The 22,512-nt window shown below is 34.8% G+C and overlaps 1 protein-coding gene across 1 annotated transcript; it reads left to right on the top strand.

Moving 5' to 3' along the window:
• The first annotated feature begins 1,680 nt into the window (after positions 1-1,680).
• On the top strand, positions 1,681-20,381 carry LOC132552070 (DNA polymerase alpha catalytic subunit-like). Its single transcript, XM_060216212.1, has 21 exons — positions 1,681-1,767; positions 2,506-2,622; positions 4,103-4,287; positions 4,590-4,719; positions 5,899-6,012; positions 6,647-6,743; positions 7,198-7,316; positions 8,356-8,502; positions 8,879-9,001; positions 9,634-9,666; positions 9,955-10,047; positions 11,720-11,925; positions 12,535-12,667; positions 13,512-13,643; positions 13,838-13,913; positions 14,175-14,273; positions 14,659-14,843; positions 16,626-16,757; positions 17,270-17,386; positions 17,713-17,806; positions 20,200-20,381. The coding sequence occupies exons 1-21, from the start codon at positions 1,681-1,683 to the stop codon at positions 20,352-20,354; spliced, it is 2,574 nt and encodes an 857-aa protein (XP_060072195.1). The 3' UTR covers positions 20,355-20,381.
• Positions 20,382-22,512: the final 2,131 nt, after the last annotated feature.

The raw sequence follows: 22,512 nt of genomic DNA, 5'->3' as shown, positions 1-22,512 counted from the left end.
ATAAATGACATAGTTGACGACATTAACGCAATAATAAAACTATTTGCCGACGACACTTCACTTTATGCTATAGTAGATACTCCGCTTCAATGTGCAGACTTACTGAATGACAGTTTAAGGAAAATATATGCCTGGTCTGAAAAATGGTTGGTTACTTTTAACCCTGATAAAACTGAATCTCTTCTGATTAGTAGAAAACTCAATAAGCCCCATCACCCACCTTTACTTATGAATGACGTTCCTGTTAATGAGGTCAAACATCACAAACATATAGGACTCTTCTTCTCTCATGATGGTACTTGGTCTGAACATATTAACTTTATGATAAAGAAAGCCTCTAATAAACTCGCTGTTTTACGGAAATTTAAGTTCAAAATAGACAGAAACTCTCTACAAACTTTGTATTTTTCATTTATCAGACCTATTCTAGAATATGGCGATATGGTCTGGGATAACTTAACTATTCAACAATGTCAGTCTTTGGAGAATATTCAGCTTGAAGCTGCTAGAATTATGACGGGTGGGACTAAACTAACTAGTCATGCTAAGCTTTATGAGGAAACTGGGTGGGATAGTCTACAATATAGACGCAATGTTAAGAAAACAGTTCAAATACACAAAATGATTTTTGGTCTCTCTCCCCCATATCTCTCACAACTACTTCCTCAGCGCAGAACCGACGCTCATCAATATAATACACGTGATGCTGATAATCTGAGTAATGTATTTTGTAAAACTAATTTATTTAAGAAATCTTTTCTTCCTTCTTCTATCGACCTTTGGAACTCGCTACCACCACTAGTAAAAAATAACCCCTCTATAAGTAATCTGAAAAACTACCTACACAGACACTCCCGTACTGTCCCTCCTTATTATAATTTTGGGAATCGTCTTGACCAGGTTCATCACGCTAGGATAAGGATGTCCTGCAGTTCTTTAAATGCCCACCTGTTTAGTCGTAATCTTGTCGATAGTCCTTATTGCTCCTGTAGACAGTCACACGAAACTACTGAACATTTTCTTCTATTTTGTTCTAATTATACAGACATAAGAAATGGATGTTTTTTAAATTTGCCCGAAAATTACACACTCGACATGCTTTTGTACGGAGATCCAAATCTAACTATCAATGAAAATGAAAACGTTTTCCGTTGTATACAATATTTTATTTCTAAAACCAAACGTTTCGCAAATTAATAGTGCTACCTCATTGATCCCAGAGAGTTGTGTGAACTAACACATTTGCGTATGTTTAATTGATGTACAATATGTAATTATGTACAATGTAGCAACTACAGTTTAGTATCATAATGGTATTAAAACACTTCATTATCCCCCTTTCTCCCCTGCCCCCTCCTCTCTCTCTTTCTTTCACTCTCCGTCTTTCTTTCCTTCATATATTTACAAAGTTTATCACTTGTCTATTTCAAACATATTTCTTACTAAGTATGTTGTAAAGTTTTTAGTGTTGTCACCTGCTTGTCATTATTTAAGGAGACAGATTCATATAAGTATGTAATACTTTTTTCTGAATCCTTATATTAATTATGCATATTATGTATACATAAAAATGAATGAAATAAAATATGGTTTAAACTAAAAAGGAGTAAAATGGCACTTGCAAAATTATGAAATGTCTCGACATGTGTAAAGAAGTTTTTTACTTTACAGAGTTGCAATATGAAAATGGAAATGTTCCCCAACGAACGGGCTCTTCTAGGATACATGCTTGCCAAAATTCATAAGATTGACCCTGATGTTGTAGTGGTAAGGAATATTACATATACAGTGTTTAAGATCCCATGTTTACACTCTGCAGTGGTAACTTGACCATCAGATCAAATATAATTGAAAAAAATCAATTTGGAAATTTAAAATTGATAAATTTGTTGAAATAACTATGTGATTTTAAATTTCTCTTTTCTCATCCCCTTGGAAATATTAAAATTGATAAATTTGTTGAATTAACTATGTGATTTTAAATTTCTCTTTTCTCATCCCCTTGGAAATTTTAAAATTGATAAATTTGTTGAGATAACTATGTGATTTTAAATTTCTCTTTTCTCATCCCCTTGGAAATATTAAAATTGATAAATTTGTTGAAATAACTGTATGTGATTTTAAATTTCTCTTTTCTCATCCCCTTGGAAATTTTAAAATTGATAAATTTGTTGAGATAACTATGTGATTTTAAATTTCTGTTTTCTCATCCCCTTGAAATACCAATTGGGTATGCATAGAATGCCAATTTACACTAAACTGAAATTTTTGTTTGTCAAATAAGAAATATATATAAGTATAAGATGGACAAACCAAGTGTGCATAAATCTTACAATTTCCTCTAGCTTGCTAACCGGAATTTAATTGTAAATCAATTCTTAATTGATTATAACAAATCATTTATAAAAAAGACAGCACATATACCTGTATTGTAATCTGTTAGGAGAACGTCACTACGCGATCGAGATTTAGATGTTGTTTAGGACTGGAGTAATGATTTTACAGGGCCACGACATCTATGGGTTTGATCTGGACGTGTTGCTCCACAGAATCAACGCCAACAAGATTCCTCACTGGTCTAAGCTTGGCCGTCTTAAGAGGACAAAAATGCCCAAACTTTCGGTAGGTACCTGATTGATGTCTATTCTTATGGAAATCACTAATTAAGTATACCAACACAACCTATATCACTGGCAACAAATTTATCTGTGATTTTGTATTTTCCAATCCTCTTTCATATTGTGCTCAGTAGTGTCATAGGGTGTTTCTACAGATTGGCTCAAAGAGGTCTGTTAACTGTTACCTCTTTCTGTATTATGATGTCTTGAGATGTCACGAAAATGTGCCCATTTCCTTTATGACATCTTGAGATGTCACGAAACTGTGCCCCTGTTTCCTTCATGACATCTTGAGATGTCACGAAACTGTGCCCATTTCCTTTATGACATCTTGAGATGTCACGAAACTGTGCCCGTTTCCTTCATGACGTCTTCAGATGTCACGAAAGTGTGCCTCTGTTTACTTTATGACATCTTGAGATGTCACAAAAATGTGCCCGTTTCCTTCATGACATCTTGAGATGTCACGAAACTGTGCCCATTTCCTTTATGACATCTTGAGATGTCACGAAACTGTGCCCGTTTCCTTCATGACGTCTTCAGATGTCACGAAAGTGTGCCTCTGTTTACTTTATGACATCTTGAGATGTCACAAAAATGTGCCCGTTTCCTAAGATGTCACAAAACTGTGCACCTGATTCCTTTATGACATCTTGAGATGTCATGAAACACATTTGTGTTACTCCCTAGTTAGGCGTAGTCGTATGAAGGAATTGGTAGTCGTATGAAGGAATTGGTAGACGAAATGTTTATCTAATATATCGGTGTTAAACATACAATTATGGTGATAATTCTCGTGTCTTTCAAGTGTATTCATTTGTTATAACAAAATTCTCAGAAATCAGTTAAACTCTCAGGTTGTTTGCGCTGACAACAAAATGGTGAACTCGGGATTCTTCTGAGGCATTGGTGGCAAGTAAAACAAACTGTTAAAAACTAAGAAATATAAACAGCTGAGCACAGTTTATTGTCAAACAGGAATACATTTATATTGTGCACACAACAAAAAGAAGACAACAAATGAACAATCTAATGATGAAGAACTACGGCCATGCGCTCTGATATACGTAAAAGAATGACCTGAAAATCACTATCTGTAGCGACAAGTGAAATTTGAATTGGGTACGGAAACAAAAAACCAAAATTTCCACAGCAAAAAGTATGTGATCAAAATAGACAAATTATTTTCTGTAAAATCACCTGTTTCTGTGGATTTAACCAAGTAGATAGAAAGCTTGCAACAACAAAATCATATATGCAACTTTTTCGTTGCTTGTTACAAAAAAAACCAACAAGATCACCAGATATGATGTCCTCTTTATCTGCAGTGGTCTGTACTATTCACAGTCAATCAAAAGTTCTAGTTTGAAAATCATGATATTATTTGAGTGGAAAGAGAGCATATTGCAAAAGTATAAAATGGGTTTTGACATGAAATGGGTTATTAATTACCAGTAATTCTAATGCCTTCTCTACACTTGTAGACTCATCCTGGAGGGCGTGGAATCACCGACAAATATATCACCTGTGGCCGTCTCTTGTGCGATGTTAAGATCTCTTCTAGAGAGCTCATTCGCAGTCGAAGCTACGATCTCACTGAGCTTGCAAATGTGATACTTAAACAAAAACGTATGGAGCTTGACTACGAACAAGTGAAAAATATGTACCAGTAAGTAACAGCTTTGAAATGATGATGATCAAGATAAGCGATTCCTGGAAAGGACGTGAAAAGGTACGAAGGTCACCTGCCTGACCTTGTAGATACTCTAGTTGTCTCCCACAGAAAGACCTAACGCCCACTTCCATTTGGGCCAACTAGAGTGATTAAGTATAAAATTAAAGCTTGTTCTACAAATGTTGTACAATCAATACAGTTTAGGTACATTGGGAACAGAACCCTGCACACACTTTCCATGCTTTGAAGAATTTTTTATTTACAGCAACTATATACATGTTTTCTTTGTATTCCAGGACAACAAAACACTTGCTACAGTTGGTGGAACTGACCCTAGTTGACTCTACGTTAATTCTGGGGATAATGTACGAACTGAATGTCCTGCCTTTGGCTCTGCAAATCACAAACATCTGTGGAAATGTAATGGTATGTGTCTTTAAATTCCTGGCAGATTTTCAAGCTGTGAATAGAAGTAAATACTTCTGTGATGTAGTGGTGTTGTAGTTTTTTATGCTGCTCAAAATGTGTAGATGGCTTTTCAATACAAATATTCAAACTGAAGAGTTGAAGGTAATAATGGTGAAGTTTCTGTAGAATATCTCCAATAGAGATACTGCTGACATTTTGATCAGGTTTAGAATCTTTGTCATTCTAACAGTAAGAAAGTTGTGTTACTCTGTACAATATTGTCAGTAAAGTATTGAGGTTATATAGTCATTATTGATTAAATATTTCACCTATCCATTGTATGTCCTGGTCAATTATATAATATCAAACCTGTCTTAGATCAGTTAATCTCAATCACAACTGTATAATGTAACTGATCTGTTTTTAATGGTAAAGCCACAGATAATATAATATCATAAATCAAGTTACACATATAGTCAAGTAATAAATCAAGTTTCATATTATATAGTCAAGTTACAAATCAAGTTAATATTATATAGTCAAGTTACAAATCAAGTTAATATTATATAGTCAAGTTACAAATCAAGTTACACATTATATAGTCAAGTTACACATTATATAGTCAAGTTACAAATCAAGTTAATATTATATAGTCAAGTTACAAATCAAGTTACACATATAGTCAAGTTACAAATCAAGTTACATATTATATAGTCAAGTTACAAATCAAGTTAATATTATATAGTCAAGTTACAAATCAAGTTACACATTATATAGTCAAGTTACAAATCAAGTTACACATTATATAGTCAAGTTACAAATCAAGTTACACATTATATAGTCAAGTTACAAATCAAGTTAATATTATATAGTCAAGTTACAAATCAAGTTACACATATAGTCAAGTTACAAATCAAGTTACACATATAGTCAAGTTACAAATCAAGTTACACATTATATAGTCAAGATACAAATCAAGTTAATATTATATAGTCAAGTTACAAATCAAGTTACACATTATATAGTCAAGTTACAAATCAAGTTACACATTATATAGTCAAGTTACAAATCAAGTTAATATTATATAGTCAAGTTACAAATCAAGTTACACATTATATAGTCAAGTTACAAATCAAGTTACACATTATATAGTCATGTTATTAATGAAGTATGACTTAGGGAAGTTTGACTGTTTAGACAAGAACACTGATGGGAGGAAGATCAGAGAGGAATGAATATCTACTACTTCATGCCTTCACAGAGAAAAACTTCATTGTCCCGGATAAAGAGTACAAGAAAAAAGTTGCTACAGTAAGTGTTCAGTCGATTACATTTTAACCTGCCTTGTAATACACCATGTCTTAAATAGTGTAACACAGTGATAACACAGATAATGACGTTATAGTGATGTTTATAAAAGATGATTCACGAGGAAGTGTCCTGTTCAGCTCATTAATCAGTTTTTGTATATGCTGTTTTCACTAATTTTCTAATAAAGATGAAATATGTTATAAATAGAATCTTGCAACTGGGGTACATTTCATTTTATTATCAAGTAGGTGAAGTATCTTTCTACTAAAAATCACTTATATTTCATGTGGGATTTATTTTCACGTTTATATACAAGGAGAGTCGGTTGCAAATTTAAATCTGTCTCGATTATCTGTACACAAATAATTCTGGATGGCATCCATAATAGTTTGGTTACCGGTACCAAAGTCTTGAAGAGTCTGTACCTCTAATAACTCGTCATTTGTGAATTTAAAGTCATTTCTAGATCAGCATTCACAAAATCACGTATTTACGAATATGTCTGAAGATGTAAATTTGTAGAATAAAATATCCTGGAGTATAACAGATTTACAGTAGATTAGATCCTGAAGTTCCTGAGGTATATATGTCTAGGATTGTACAACTGAAGACATAAACATATCAATTCTACTAGGCAACAGTGGAGGAGGAAGATGGCGAAGAGAAGGCTCCAACAAAGGGACGCCGAAAGCCAGCATACGCAGGTGGCCTGGTGTTGGAACCTAAACGAGGTATGTTATCTAGATTTACAGGTATAGTTCTGGAATCCAAGGGACGTATGGAGTAAACATTCAAATGTAGTTTGTAATCTGGATCCCAGAATCTATGATATCCTTACCTAGTATCACACAGGTTGTAGTGATGTCCTCAAGTAATATGTATCACACAGGTTGTAGAGATGTCCTCAGGTAGTATGTATCACACAGGTTGTAGTGATGTCCTCAGGTAGTACGTATCACACAGGTTGTAGTGATGTCCTCAGGTAGTACGTATCACACAGGTTGTAGTGATGTCCTCAGGTAGTACGTATCACACAGGTTGTAGTGATGGTCTATCATGTCCTCAGGTAGTACGTATCACACAGGTTGTAGTGATGGTCTATCATGTCCTTAGGTAGTATATATCACACAGGTTGTAGTGATGTAAGTCCTGGTCTTACTTAAGCTGGCACACTTGGTTTTATAGGTTTTTACGACAAGTTCATCCTACTTCTGGATTTCAACAGTTTGTACCCCTCTATCATCCAGGAGTATAACATCTGTTTCACGACTGTGAAACGCTTGGACAAGGAAAGACAGAAAAATGTAAGTACATTCTTGAAATTTGTGTCTCTTGTATATTCAACTATTCAGTGTGAATGTATGACTCCTAACAGACTTGTCAATCAGTTCATAATTCTTTGTAGATCAGAGACTAGGACAAATATCATAATGATGTTTATTATTCTCTGTGGCTGATTATTCATTAGCTGTAAACAGAGACTAGACCATGATGTTTATTATTCTCTGTGGCTGATTATTCATTAGCTGTAAACAGAGACTAGACCATGATGTTTATTATTCTCTGTGGCTGATTATTCATTAGCTGTAAACAGAGACTAGACCATGATGTTTATTATTCTCTGTGGCTGATTATTCATTAGATGTAAACAGAGACTAGACCATGATGTTTATTATTCTCTGTGGCTGATTATTCATTAGCTGTAAACAGAGACTAGACCATGATGTTTATTATTCTCTGTGGCTGATTATTCATTAGATGTAAACAGAGACTAGACCATGATGTTTATTATTCTCTGTGGCTGATTATTCATTAGATGTAAACAGAGACTAGACTATGATGTTTATTATTCTCTGTGGCTGATTATTCATTAGATGTAAACAGAGACTAGACCATGATGTTTATTATTCTCTGTGGCTGATTATTCATTAGCTGTAAACAGAGACTAGACCATGATGTTTATTATTCTCTGTGCCATGTTGCATGTAATGGTTGCTTAACTGTACATCTATATATCACCTGTATTAGAGTGATAAATACAGTAAGTGTGATACAAGTCAATTTCAATGTCTGTAAGTTACAATTTTCCATGTACAGCATATTTCGATGACACTTATCAGACGTAACAGTACCTTAGGTGATTTATTTCCAGTTTCAATTTCACTTGTGTGAATCAATTTTGTCTTAAGGTGACCCTTGCTGTTACTTGAATTCCCCAAATTTCACAAATTATTCTTACTTATCATCTCGACCAGTATGAGTTGTGCCGTAATGACTTTTGATGTTAGCCATATACAGAGATCATAACGGCGATTGATCTTTTGAACATCACCTAACTTACAGGAAGGAGAAGATGATATGTTTGCTGAGTTACCAGAACCAGACCTGGAACCAGGTATCCTTCCAACAGAGATTAGAAAATTGGTCGAGAGCAGACGACAAGTGAAACAGTTAATGAAAGGCGACATTTCTCACGATCAGTATACACAGGTAAAGGATGATTGCCTATCAGCCATGATACACAGAAGTTAGAAAGCAGTTCACTTGTCACAGAGAGATTTTGAACCATGATATACACTATTTAGAAAGTAGTTAAATTTTCACAGAGAGATTTTGTTTCGTTAAGCATCTAAATTTTATGCCATTTAGAAATTTCAGTTCAGACTAAATATTCACAATGCTTTTTCTGTGATTGGTCAAATCAAGTATTTTCGACATCTGATTTAGATAAAGATGATGATGATTAAAATCAGAAATGCACTCCTAAGTCCTTATGATTCTAGGTAAGACTACCTCTGAGTGTAAATTATCAGATAAGATTCTATGTCCTGAAAATTGACATTGAGTAAGATGTGATCTTTTCCAGTATGATATCCGTCAGAAGGCCCTGAAATTAACAGCCAACAGTATGTATGGCTGTCTAGGCTTCACATTCTCAAGGTTCTACGCAAAACCTCTGGCAGCTCTCATTACAGGAAAAGGACGAGAAGTAAGTAGAATTAACAACACATCAGTTCATCAGCCATTGCTGGGAGTCATCAATTTGTGTTTCTAATTGTCGCCTTACATCTCTGAGTACTTTGAGTCATCAATTTGTGTTTCTAATTGTCGCCTTACATCTCTGAGTACTTTGAGTCATCAATTTGTGTTTCTAATTGTCGCCTTACATCTCTTTGAGTACTTTGAGTCTCTATTGTTGCTGTGAGTTCACAGGGAATTAATTAAGACCGGAGGCAAACTCCAAGCATCTTCTTCTTTTTTTTTTTTTTTTGTCTTCTAATTCGTGTTTCTTGTTAACAAGGGAGACAAATAAGAACAATAAGATTTACAATTACCTCCCTTACTTCAATATACAAATACAAATGTTACTCTTGTGAAAAAATTATATTATAAATTAAATATATATACATCATCTCCTCATGTCTCTTATTACTGCAAGTCATCCCCTTACATCTTTAGGTCCTGTGAGTCCTTCCCATACATCTGTAAGAAGGTCATCCGTTCACATCTATAAGTACTGTAAATCATTGCCATTGTCTGCCTGTATTTAGTTCACCTTACAAAGTAACCACATTCTTGATACTGTCTGATGCTTACAATGATAATCTTGCTTTTTTACAGATTCTGATGAAAACCAAGGATTTAGTTCAAGGAGTGAGATAATATTTTTTAGCTATGAAATTTAAATTCAGTGATAAATTAATACAATAATATACAAAAAATTGTATGTTAATATACTAGTCAATAATTCTGTTTTATGTTCAGTATTGGATTTCGAAGAAAATTGTATATCATATTACTACTTTATGTCTTCCAAAGAACACATTTTACTCACTATTGACAGAAATAAAATTCCTGTCCATGTAACAGGGTTATTAAAATCTGATGCTCCACCAGACATTATTATGAAGATAACTAATGCTAAAATGTTCTGGTTGACAGATGAACCTAGACGTGATCTATGGTGACACAGATTCCATTATGGTTAACACCAACTGTACAGATCTGGATGTGGTGTTTAAACTTGGCAACAAGGTACTGGATCAATGATAAGGGCTGTTCCAGAATTAGATGTAGGGGTAAGGGGGATGTCAGAAGGCAGAAGGTTTTATCCTGACCACCCACACAGTTTGTCTATAACTATTATCATACTTTCCTGCAAGTCTATGTCATGATTTCCACCTGACTGTTGAAATGGTGTTTTGTCTATAACTATTGTCATACTTTCCTATCATGATATCCACCTGCCTTCAAGCCCAGCTGTATACAGCTATTACAGAAGTTCTATATTTATGATTCTAGAATTACTTTTATGAAAGATCATTCTCATCTTGTACAAGTGAAGGGACACATTAATGTTTTTATACACCGCCAGAGGCGGTCGTATATTGGCGTCATCTTCTCCGTCTGTCCGTCCATACCTCCACTTCTTGTAAACCCAACTCCTCCTAAAATAATCATCAGATTTTCACGAAACTTGCTCAGTGTCACTACTACAATGTGTGGATGTGCTGAAAATGGCGATTTTATGGTTCATTGAATTTTGTAAGATTTATGCCATTTTCAACTTTGTGTCTGTAGCTTGCTCATAGTGGAGCCTTGTGGATGTAAATCCTCCTAAACTGATGATCAGATTTTCACAAAAAATTGCTCAATGTCACTACTACAATGGGTGGATGTGCTGGAAATGGCGATTTTACGGTTCATGGATTTCTGTAAGATTAATGACATTTTCAACTTTTTCTCTGTTGCTGATTTTGTGGTGGCGTATATTGTGTCCACGGCACTCTTGTTGAACATTTTAAATCAATTATACAGATGGAAAAGATGTTTCTCTTCCAGGTGGTCAGTTTTGATTTTAAGATATTTGAAACTGATTGATATATTTAGACCTTGACTTTAGCCGATATTTCTTTTTGACCTTTACTATGGCTGATATTTCTTTTTGACCTTTACTATGGCTGATATTTCTGTTTGACCTTTACTATGGCTGATATTTCTGTTTGACCTTTACTATGACTGATATTTCTGTTTGACCTTTACTATGGCTGATATTTCTGTTTGACCTTTACTATGGCTGGTATTTCAGTTTGACCTTGACTATGGCCAATATTTGTTTGACCTTTACTATGACCAATATTTCTGTTTGACCTTGACTATGGCCAGTATTTCTGTTTGACCTTGACTATGACCAATATTTCTGTTTGACCTTGACTATGGCTGATATTTCTGTTTGACCTTGACTATGGCCAATATTTCGGTTTGACCTTGACTGGCCAATATTTCTGTTTGACCTTGACTATGACCAGTATTTCTGTTTGGCCTTTACTATGGCTGGTATTTCTGTTTTACCTTGACTAGGGCCAATATTTGTTTGACCTTGACTATGGCCAATATTTGTTTGACCTTGACTATGGCCAATATTTCTGTTTGACCTTGACTATGACCAATATTTCTGTTTGACCTTGACTATGACCAATATTTCTGTTTGACCTTGACTATGGCTGATATTTCTGTTTGACCTTGACTATGGCTGGTATTTCTATTTGACAGGGGCTAGCTTTATTACTTTTTAACTGACTTTCTAACTGTGATAATATTTGTACATATGATGGAAAAAGACTCGACAAACCAGTCTTTATTGATAACTAGATGCAGTTGAGGTTGGGAAATTATCAAATGACCTATCTAATGACCTTTTGTACAGGTGAAAGGTGAGGTAAACAAACTTTACCGGCTTCTAGAAATCGACATAGATGGCGTTTTCCAGTCCATGCTTCTCCTCAAAAAGAAAAAATATGCAGCATTAAATGTGACCAAGGGTGGAGACGGTAAATATACAACACATCGAGAACTGAAAGGTCTGGATATCGTGAGACGGGACTGGTCAGACTTGGCGAAGGAAGCGGGAAAGTGAGTAGAGCTTATGTCTTTAGAAGAATGAGTCTAAAAGCATTGAGAGTGAAATATCAGGAATTTTGTTGTAAGAATTTTTCAGTATCTCTTCAAAAATGAAAGATAAAGATTCTCTCATGAAAGTGAATATGTTAGTGCATTAATGTTTGTCTGAAGTATCTTAAAGAAATCCAACTTTTGTTGATAATCATTTGTAGCTTACCTGGCCCGAAGGTACCAAGGGAACAAATGTTTTGATAATTAGCTGGTATGTTCCGAGGATGAAGTCTGATAAAGTTTGCGAAAAGAAAATACCTTTGGTTAAACCTTTAAATGATTTCTTATGAACTAAAAGGCTTAAAGGAAAGATATTTGGCTGGTATATTCCTAGGATGAAGCCCAACAAAGTTTGTTAAGAGCAATGACCTTGACCTATGTTCAAGGCCACAGGGGTCAAATTTTTAAAAACATTTAAATGGCATTTTATGAATTAAAGGGAAAAGAGGCATGATATTTGATTGATATATATATATATATACCAGGTGAGTGCATTAGTGCTTTCATTATTCATTTTCAGATGCTCAACAATAAATACATTGTTTAATATGTATACATATTGTGTTTCAGCTTTGTTGTTGATCAGATCCTTTCTGGCGAGTCCAAAGAAACAGTTGTGGAGAATATTCACAACAAATTGATGGAAGTTGGAGAGAAGGTGAAGGACAACCAGTTACCAGTCGGACTTTTCTACATAACAAAGGTACAAGTTAATGATTCAGAAAAAATGGTCCAACTCCAGGATACTTTTCTACATAACAAAAGTACTAGTTAATGATTCAGAAATAATGGTCCACCTCCAGGATACTTTTCTACATAACAAAAGTACAAGTTAATGATTCAGAAATAATGGTCCACCTCCAGGATACTTTTCTGCATAACAAAGGTACAAGTTAATGATTCAGAAATAATGGTCCACCTCCAGGATACTTTTCTACATGACAAAAGTACAAGTTAATGATTCAGAAATAATGGTCCACCTCCAGGATACTTTTCTACATAACAAAAGTACAAGTTAATGATTCAGAAATAATGGTCCACCTCCAGGATACTTTTCTACATAACAAAGGTACTAGTTAATGATTCAGAAATAATGGTCCACCTCCAGGATACTTTTCTACATAACAAAAGTACAAGTTAATGATTCAGAAATAATGGTCCACCTCCAGGATAATTTTCTACATAACAAAGGTACTAGTTAATGATTCAGAAATAATGGTCCACCTCCGGGATACTTTTCTACATAAAAAAGGTACAAGTTAATGATTCAGAAATAATTACTAATAGTCCACATCCGGGATACTCTCTTGTTCTCTAGAACAGAATTAGGATGAAATCTTACAGCCTTTTCAGAGTTACTGTATTTCTACAAGAAATAGAGATTTACTTAAATGGAGTTAAAGTTACTATTTGTCATAAGTAAAATGTAACACTTCCTGGTAGTGTTTTGTGGACAAGGGAACTAGTTTTGGAATCTTGAGGGGTTGAGGGGAAAGAATAAAATAAACATTGCTAACTTATCTCATGATTTGCCTTATTGATATCAGGCATTAACAAAAAACCCAGAAGACTATCCAGACAAGAAAAGTCTACCTCATGTGCAGGTGGCCATGAGATTCAATAGCAAGGGAGGCAAGAAGATGAGGGCTGGAGACACCGTACCATATATCATCTGTCAGGTAACATATTACTTGTCAAAGTAAAGCCTGAATTTATACCCCCATTATAAAGTTATATAACAAAATAATACCTGATGTGGAGGAGGGGATAATGTGTACCTACCCTCACTTCCTAGATTTTCTCTGCCACTCTACATTATACATTGTGCTGGTGGTCAGAGTTATTTCCCATTATTCACCTTTCATATTTACAGGATGGTTCCACTTTGGCAGCTTCACAGCGAGCCTATCATCCCGAGGAACTGGCAAAAAGTGACACACTTACAGTTGGTAAGTATTTTATAATATCTTCTTCTCTAATTGAATGTTAGTTGATTAATATAAGTCAAATCTTACTTCTATTATAGTGAGACAATTGATTTAAAGATACCATACTTTAATCGTTTGTAATAAAGGACCACATTGAGATGTTCTGTTGTGTCTATACTGAGTTTTCTCTCAGCCATGTTTGAACTTTTTGAGTCCTTGTCTACTTGATGTATATATTTGTATAAAGAAATGCTAAAATTCTATTTATATGTCTCTATTCAGATGCCAAGTATTATCTGGCCCACCAAGTTCATCCTGTAGTATCCCGCCTCTGTGACCCTATAGAGGGTACAGATGCTGCCCATCTGGCTGAATGTCTAGGTAAGTCGTCTCAAACTTTTCTCTGTGAGCAACTTTTTAGAGGATGAAATATCGAGTTCAAAAGTCGTGTATCTCCCCACAGTGATTTTTCAGCCCTATTCCATTGCTGGAGTGTTTTTCTTACCTCAAAAATGTGAATTTTCTCAAAATGACAGGAAACCCTTACATATCTCCTCACTTGAAGAATAACATTACATTTTTCTCCAATCATGTAGGCATGGTGCCTGTAAAGTTTAGGTATGTTAACCTTGGCACATTTCAGGAGAAATTGTACATAGCTTTCAGTGTAGAGTGCTGCTGGAGAGAAGGCTGATGTTTTGTTGGTTTAAACCTGTTTTCTTTCTGTAAAATCTTCGTTATTCTGTGTATCCTGTTCTGACTGTAGGACTAGACCCATCAGGATATAAGCACACAAGTCGTACTCAGGACGAGGAGGAAGAAGATGCCTTACTGGGGGGTACAGATGTGTCCGATGAGGAAAAGTTCAAGGATTGTGACCGCTTCAAGTTTAAATGTCTGAATATAAACTGTGGGCGAGAAATCATCTTTGATAGTGTGTTTACTGGAGCGGTAAGATATTAGGATTTCTGCTTGAGAACCAGGATCATATTTCCTCAAATTGTGGTTTTAAACTTCAGATAAAAGATTTTGTATAACCATGATACTTTAGGATATTTTGTCTCTCCAGTGATGAAAAGATGGAGAAGCAAGAAAATTTCATTACTTTTCTAGCATCAGTGTCATCAACATTTCACTTCAGAGTCTATGTCCACCTCTAATTAATCTTTGTGTATAGTTAGACCACATAGTGAGCACCTCAACACATCCATCATTTACAAAATATCTGCTTGATTTTATGGTCCAGCAACTCTTAAAATTATTGATGTTGAGAAGCTGGACTTGGAATTCTTGGAATTTAGAAGTGTGATTTCAATCACACCTGAAATATAGTAACATTGTATGGGCATCTGAACACACAAATAGATTACATGAATTTATTTCTGATGTGTTTTATAATAGACAAAGAGATGTTGAGAAATGACTACAGAATCTTCATTACTTGTTGTATTCTCGTTGGATTTAGTTTAGGGTCATATGGACAGAAGTGCTGTAAAATATTTCTTCCTCCTCCCTCATTAGGAGTGATATTTTTGGAGGTAAAAAAGTCATATTTGAGTGAATTCATTACATGTTTTACAATGCATTAATATTTAGACATGACACCAACATAGTAAAGTTGGATGTGTTACGTTTGTGTGCTGTCTGTCCACCACACACATGGTCCTCAATACAGTATTACTGTAAATATAAGTGTATAATGCACACTTTTTTTAAAGGAAAGTTTTGTTTTTTCAAAAACGTGGTTTGCATTATACACAAGAACAAAAGCTCATGCTCAGATTTTGGCCTTATATGCCAATGCTTTCACATATGAAAGACAATTTTGTGTCTGATGCTCTCAAAGCATTAAGACTTAAAGGTAAAATCTTTCCATGTATAATGTGTAAATGGAACAATGCAGATATTTACAAAAACATCTACAGTCAGATTGTAGCACTGCATCACTAAGTCAGTAAAATATACATGTATTCTATCTGGTTTCGTCAGTAGATTTTCCTGATCTCAGATATTCATTGTGCATATTCAGAAACAGAGTTTGCGATTGCTTGTTCTATTTCGGAAACCCCAAACATTTGGGAGGTATGACTGCAGCATAATGGCTTGATTAAAAGGATGCATATTGAGTCGTTAACCGTTACAATTACATTGTTGTTGTCATGGTGTTGGGAAATGTTGCTCGGTCATTTTAAATCACAACAGTGATATCATTGTTGTTGTCATGGTGTTGTGAAATGTTGCTGGGTCATTTTGTATCACAACAGTGACATTATTGTTGTTGTCATGGTGTTGTGAAATGTTGCTGGGTCATTTTGTATCACAACAGTGACATTGTTGTCATGGTGTTGTGAAATGTTGCTGGGTCATTTTAAATCACAACAGTGATATCATTGTTGTTGTCATGGTGTTGGGAAATGTTGCTGGGTCATTTTGTATCACAACAGTGACATTGTTGTCATGGTGTTGTGAAATGTTGCTCGGTCATTTTAAATCACAACAGCGACATCATTATTAAGTGTCTGTATCTCTGATTATGATGGAGGCAATATCTAATTTTCACAGGATTTTCAGATTCGTTTGGACATAACTCACAGTGTGAATATATGGTATACATGAATACTTTTGCCAGTAGGATGAAATTTCAAAGAGAGATAGTAATTTGCCAGTTATTTTAGTTCCAGTAGTCATTTGTATCACTTCTGATAAAATCATATTGGTGTTTTGTTTTGTTAGGAACAGGAAATTGATTGTTCTCTCGCCAAGTGTCCGAACCCTCAGTGTAAAAACTCGCCAAATGAGAGTGTGCCACAGATAGCCAACCAGCTGGTTAACACCATACGCAAACACATCCGTAAATATTACGAGGTAAAGAGATACATGATGGCTATTAAATTTTCATTTACATTTTCATTGATGATTGTTTGAATGTATTATCTCCCTTTATAAAAGGCTTGCAGTTCAAGTGTAAACATTTTAGTAACATTTCATACATACAACATTGTGTCTCAGGCCAAGCTCACATTTTTTTATGATCTACATACAATGCAGACTATCATAGATTTTATCAGTTTTATGAGGCCATCTTTAGAAATTAAGAAATTAATTTCTAATTAAAATGACAATATGTGATATTTTTTCTAAATTAAAAACAGAATTAAACAAAGCTTTCAAAAACTATTTAGGTACTCTGAGTACACATTTTATGCAGACTTTGTTGCATGCAAAATAAGATAATTTTCTGAGGTAGTGCAGATTACATTAAGAATATATTTCAGACTTTGTTTTATATGATTAGTCCCTGATTTCAAAGTTGACCATATTTTAATCAGTTGATCACTACAACATGATGCATGTTAATAGCTGTTTCACGACTTCAGGGTTGGTTGAAATGCGATGACACAACATGTGGTCATGTGACGCGGAGACTTCCACTGATCTTCCAGAGAAGCCATCCAGTCTGTCCTGCTTGTCAAAAAGGACATTTGAATACATGTGTATGTATATCATGTTGTTTGTATATATGTTGATGAGATGGTTACAATACCTACTACAACATACAAATAAACATATTGTGTTGACTTCATAATACAGTATATTTAATTTGTTATCATACAGGAGTTCTACATATCAAGATTTACTGTAAGTGTACAAAATATCCCGAGGGGCTGGTTGAAGCATGTGTGATAGGAATATCTCTCAAGTTTTTTGTTTAAGTAAAGCTATTTGTTGAATGACATTGTAGTTTTTATTCAAATCTAAACACTGTATGTTGCTGTTTACTGGGATGTATATGAAATCGTGGTGTTTTTTTTATGTTCAGTATACAGACTCCATGTTATACAACCAGTTATGTTTCTACCAGCATGTGTTTGACATCGACAAGGCAAGGAACCAACTATCTGATAGAGAGAGAGGTAAGTTTTCTAAATAGGTAAATCCTAGATGTTTCAATGGAACAGCTTAAAGCCCCAATATACGTAAAATCACTATAAAAAAAACCAAACTTTATCTTATTTTCCCCGTAATATATGTACCAAAACAAATACTTTCCTTTAATTAAAGAAAATAAAACTGACTGTTTTCAATTTAAATAAAAATTGAAAAAATCGGAAAATAAACAATGTGGGACCCACAATAATTCATACATTGTGTGTGTAAACATGGCAAACACAGTACAGACGTTCACCAGTCGCTTACTTTTTTTCCAATCATACATCAGGCCAGTTCTGAATTCTTACGTTATAATTGTGCGTCGTATCATTTCTAAACTAAATATTCCTTCTAATAATTTCCCAAAAACTGAATGTTTATCACAAGAATATCTCAAGTCTACGACAAGACTTCGCAAACAATGTTTGTAAACAAAAACTTACCGTAGACATATCTGCATGTGCTTTCACTATAAGTAGAAACCTCAACTCTCGCGAGATCAGGTCACGAACTTTCCGACGTGGTTCGGCAACAATCGTAATTTCAATGGCGCTGTGTTTAAAATGGAGGTGTGTTTACAAATAGCGAGTTTCAACTGCTCATATATCAATACTTTATGCAGAAAGTCATGGTAACTATTGTTTGAATAACTTAATTTTAACTACATCTTAGAGAATATCTCAATAATTATGTGTGATTCTACACTAAATTTTTGGTGAATGTTACGTATACTGGGGCTTTAACATATTCAGATATAGTTAGCTGCTGTATTACCAATGGTCGGGCAATGTAGTGTCTGAATTCAGTTTCTGGGGCACACTCTCATCCAAAGCTGGGTCCTAACAGATCATATAGAATTAACATTTTTAGCCAAACATGATAAGATGGCAGGATATTCAAATCATCCTTTATATGGAGGTTCCTCTTGATCTCTACTTGTGCCATTTTGATTTTGGGACAAAACAGAAAAGCAGAATAGTCGACAGGTGACCATCTTGGATTTTGACAATGAAACTTTGTCATCTTTATATCTAGAAAAGGATAGGATGAATCGTTCTTATAGTAAGCTGACTTGGCCCTTAAGACCAAGTGAACTTATGGGATACTGCAGTGTCTGTTCGGACATCCTTCAACTGGTTCCTTTGAATCACTGCTTGTCATGAATGTCTCGGCTGATTTTGACCAATTTGGTCTCAAGCATCATTGAGGGAAAGGAAACAAATTTTGCATCAGTGGTTGGTCGGGGGGCAATTAGCAAAAATAGAGCGAATTCTTTAAAATCCTACTTCTGTAAAAAAGTCTGGATTTCACCCAAATTTGATCTGGAGCATTCTTTGGTAAAGTGAAATCAGTTTTGTATAATAAATCTCGGTGCCTGGCCCAACAGTGGAAAGAGAGCAAATTCTTCAGTCCTTTTCCTCCTTGGGTGAAGGGAAATCTGTTTTGTATAAACTTTGGGTCTCTACCCCCTGGGCTGGGAGTTGAGGTGCGGGGCCAAGTAGGGCAAATTCTTTAAAATCGTTGGTCTGTGGGAATGCCTTGATTCTGTCCCAGTTGGTTGTGAAGCAGGCTTGTTTTGTATAACCAATACATCTTGTCTTCGTGGGTCTAATAGGGGAAAATAGAGGTAAATCTTCTAAATGCTTTTCAGTTAGTTTAGATGGGCCAATCAGCAGCCTTTGTGAATTTGGACAATGAAACATTGTTCATCATCATAACTTGAGAATTGGATGGATTGTTCTCAAATTATATGTTCCTAGTTGTGTTGTTTTGATGTTGGGACTAATCAAAATAACAAAATGGACGATAGGTGGCTGTCATGGATTTTCACTGTGAAAGTTTGTTGTCACTGTCTTCAGGAATACTGGATGGATCTTCTCAAATCACGTGTGTAGGTTTTTGTATTCTTTTGACTTTGGGACTGAAAAAGAATTGCAGACATTCTAGTGTACTTGACTGCTGTCCTCTCGTAATTTTCAAATTTCTTGTACTTTTTAAGCAAAAACTGAGAAAAGAAGGGAAAATATCCCAACTCTTAAAGAACTGATATAGAGATCAAACCATGGTAGATAGAGATCAAACCATGGTAGATATAGAGATCAGACCATGGTAGATATAGAGATCAGACCATGGTAGATATAGAGATCAGACCATGGTAGATAAAGAGATCAAACCATGGTAGGCACCAAGATCTCTCTGGGATACTGTTTAATATAAGTTTAATGTTGTCCCTTTGTAAAAACAAACCAATGGAAAAATGTGTTACAAACAAAATTCAGCTCAAGCATAAAAATGTGGTTTTCCTGAAAGTGTGATTCGTATGTGCTTTTTCCTGATATTTTGAGATTTCTAAGTTTCTTCTTTTTTCTGGTTTCAGAATTTGCGAACATCAAGTCTCAGGAATTTGTTTCAAATTATAACAAGCTGAAGGATGTGTCATCACGATGGTTGAAACAGAATTCTTATTCCGATGTGAATCTTGACTCGTTATTTGAAGGACTCTATGTACAAAAGAAAACTATTCCTAGTTAATCAAGTTTTATGTTGTTATGAGGAACGAGACGGACTTGAAGATATTAAGACTTTAATTGAAGATTTCAACAGTCATTGAGACAGAAAAACCTTCATATTGAGAAGAAAAAAAAAGGCGAAAGGAATCGTTTTAAAGATATAATTTTAATATATGTGCTACAGTGATGGCTCAGTGTTGGAATTATGGGAAACCATAGCATTAGTAATAGATATGTGTTGATGATATTGAGTGTTAAGTTTGCTTTAACTCCAGATATATTAAAAGTGGAATTGTACCAATTACTGAAATAGAAGTCCTTTATACTACCAAGTACTTTTTACTGTAGTAAGCCCCTGGCATACCAAGTGTTTGGTAACTGTAGAATCTTTTCTCAGGGGTTGATATAACCTTATCTCACCAAAAAGGATGAATTCATTACCTTTCCCTCTCCTTCAACAAATCTGGCATTTGCCTTGTCGATCTGACAGATTCCAGTGCACAATGCAGTCGCTGTTTGATGCATGAACTTAAGAATTGGTATGTTGGTGCAAGGAGGTGCTGCGACATATACCAAACTAAGGTCATCACGACCTTTGGTTTCAGAACAGACCTTCCAACAGCACTTTCTTACAACACTTTGTCCTTATGTGCATGATTTTGAAATTTTTTTATTTTTTATTTTTTTTTTTTTTTTTTTTGACATATCTTAACCACTCTTTCAGACTCCCTGTTTGTGCCCTGAACTAACTGTTTAACTATTGATATGGAGACAATATAGTTTGAATATAATTCAAAACATAGTTTTGACCCATTCAATCAAGAATATGTTCACATCATATTTCAGTGATAAAATTAAATTCAAGAAGCTCATTTTTTCAGTGGTTCAGAAAAACTTGCCCTTCAATTTACTTATGGAGCTTAGACACCAACTAAGTATTGTTAGGACTGGTATCGATTCGGATGTAACTACAACAAACAATGGCCACTGGTATATATTGCAAATAGTTTTATGTTCAAAATTATTTTTATGCTACTTTTACAAGAAGAATGGTTGGTTGTCTGATGCACCGTAACTTCCTGCGTATTGCCTTGGGGATATACAATTTAAAACATATAGGAATACCTTCTGCTAGCTATCTGACAAAATGTTTGAAAAAAAAAAAAATCTGTGGGCTATACAATACTTTTAAAATCTAAGCTTGTACAATCTCATTTATAGACAAAAACCAAAATTACACAAATCTAATCATTTAGTTATCAAACATCGTACATTTGAACATATAGGTCGCAATCTATACCTAAACCAGCTCATTAACTGTGAGAGCTTTCTGTCACCTGACAATAGCATAGTAAACATACAGTGGGGGATTCCCCTGATAATGTGCTTGTATCTGAAATCCACTATAGACATTATGGCTTGTGGAGGCAATCTGGAGGAACAGGCAATACACAGGAAATTACAGTAATTGTAAAAAAAAAAAAGATTAAAATATAGATTTGTATCATAGACAAAATGTAAATTATAATGAAATGTATTTATGTACATGTGATATCAACTGTTCAATGATTTATATACTAGAGTAAATAATACTGAAACTCCCATTACTGTATTGGTTATGTTTATACCTATATGAAACAACCTTACACAATTACTATGACTCGGTGCTCATTGGTTATTGAAAACAAGTTTCAGTTACTTAACATACTTGACCCAATGATGGTCAAGATCATTAGTTTGAATCAACTGGTATCCTTGCCTCCTTGCCTCCCAGCATGCCACAGGCCCAGTGTCGTGGGCCTTTCACTTATTAGCTCACACGGCCTGAAGAGACAAGACAGCTTATGCTGTGGAGCAGCATACATTGTCGTGTCAGGTTTTTCCTTTAAACAACTTCTTCCCAGTAACCAATGGAATAAATGTTTTGATATTTGGCTGGTATGTTCCCAGGATGAAGCCTGACAAAGTTTATGAAATGAGATGACTCACAAGGGTCAAATTTGTTAAAAACCTTAAGCAACTTCTCCTGAACTTATAGGTCTAGAGGCATGATACTCAGCTGGTATATTCCTGGGACGAAACCTGACGAAGTTTGCAAAAAGAAATGACCTTCACTTATATTTAAGGTCACAGGGACCAAATTTGTTAAAATCTTTAATCAACTTCTACTCGTCAACTAA

Source organism: Ylistrum balloti, unplaced genomic scaffold (genome assembly GCF_031769215.1).
Source record: "Ylistrum balloti isolate Yb309-2 unplaced genomic scaffold, AGI_CSIRO_Ybal_v1 Utg370234, whole genome shotgun sequence".
NCBI classification, from domain to species: Eukaryota; Metazoa; Mollusca; class Bivalvia; order Pectinida; family Pectinidae; genus Ylistrum; species Ylistrum balloti.
Note: the sequence above shows the minus strand (reverse complement) of the source record. Positions and strands in the feature narration are given on the sequence as shown.

Bases quoted from the DNA above. Each gene is read 5' to 3' on its own strand.
- LOC132552070 (XM_060216212.1), top strand. From the start codon at position 1,681: ATGAAAATGGAAATGTTCCCCAACGAACGGGCTCTTCTAGGATACATG. The intron at 6,744-7,197 runs GTATGTTATCTA...TTGGTTTTATAG, and splicing joins GGTGTTGGAACCTAAACGAG to GTTTTTACGACAAGTTCATC. The intron at 9,002-9,633 runs GTAAGTAGAATT...GCTTTTTTACAG, and splicing joins TTACAGGAAAAGGACGAGAA to ATTCTGATGAAAACCAAGGA.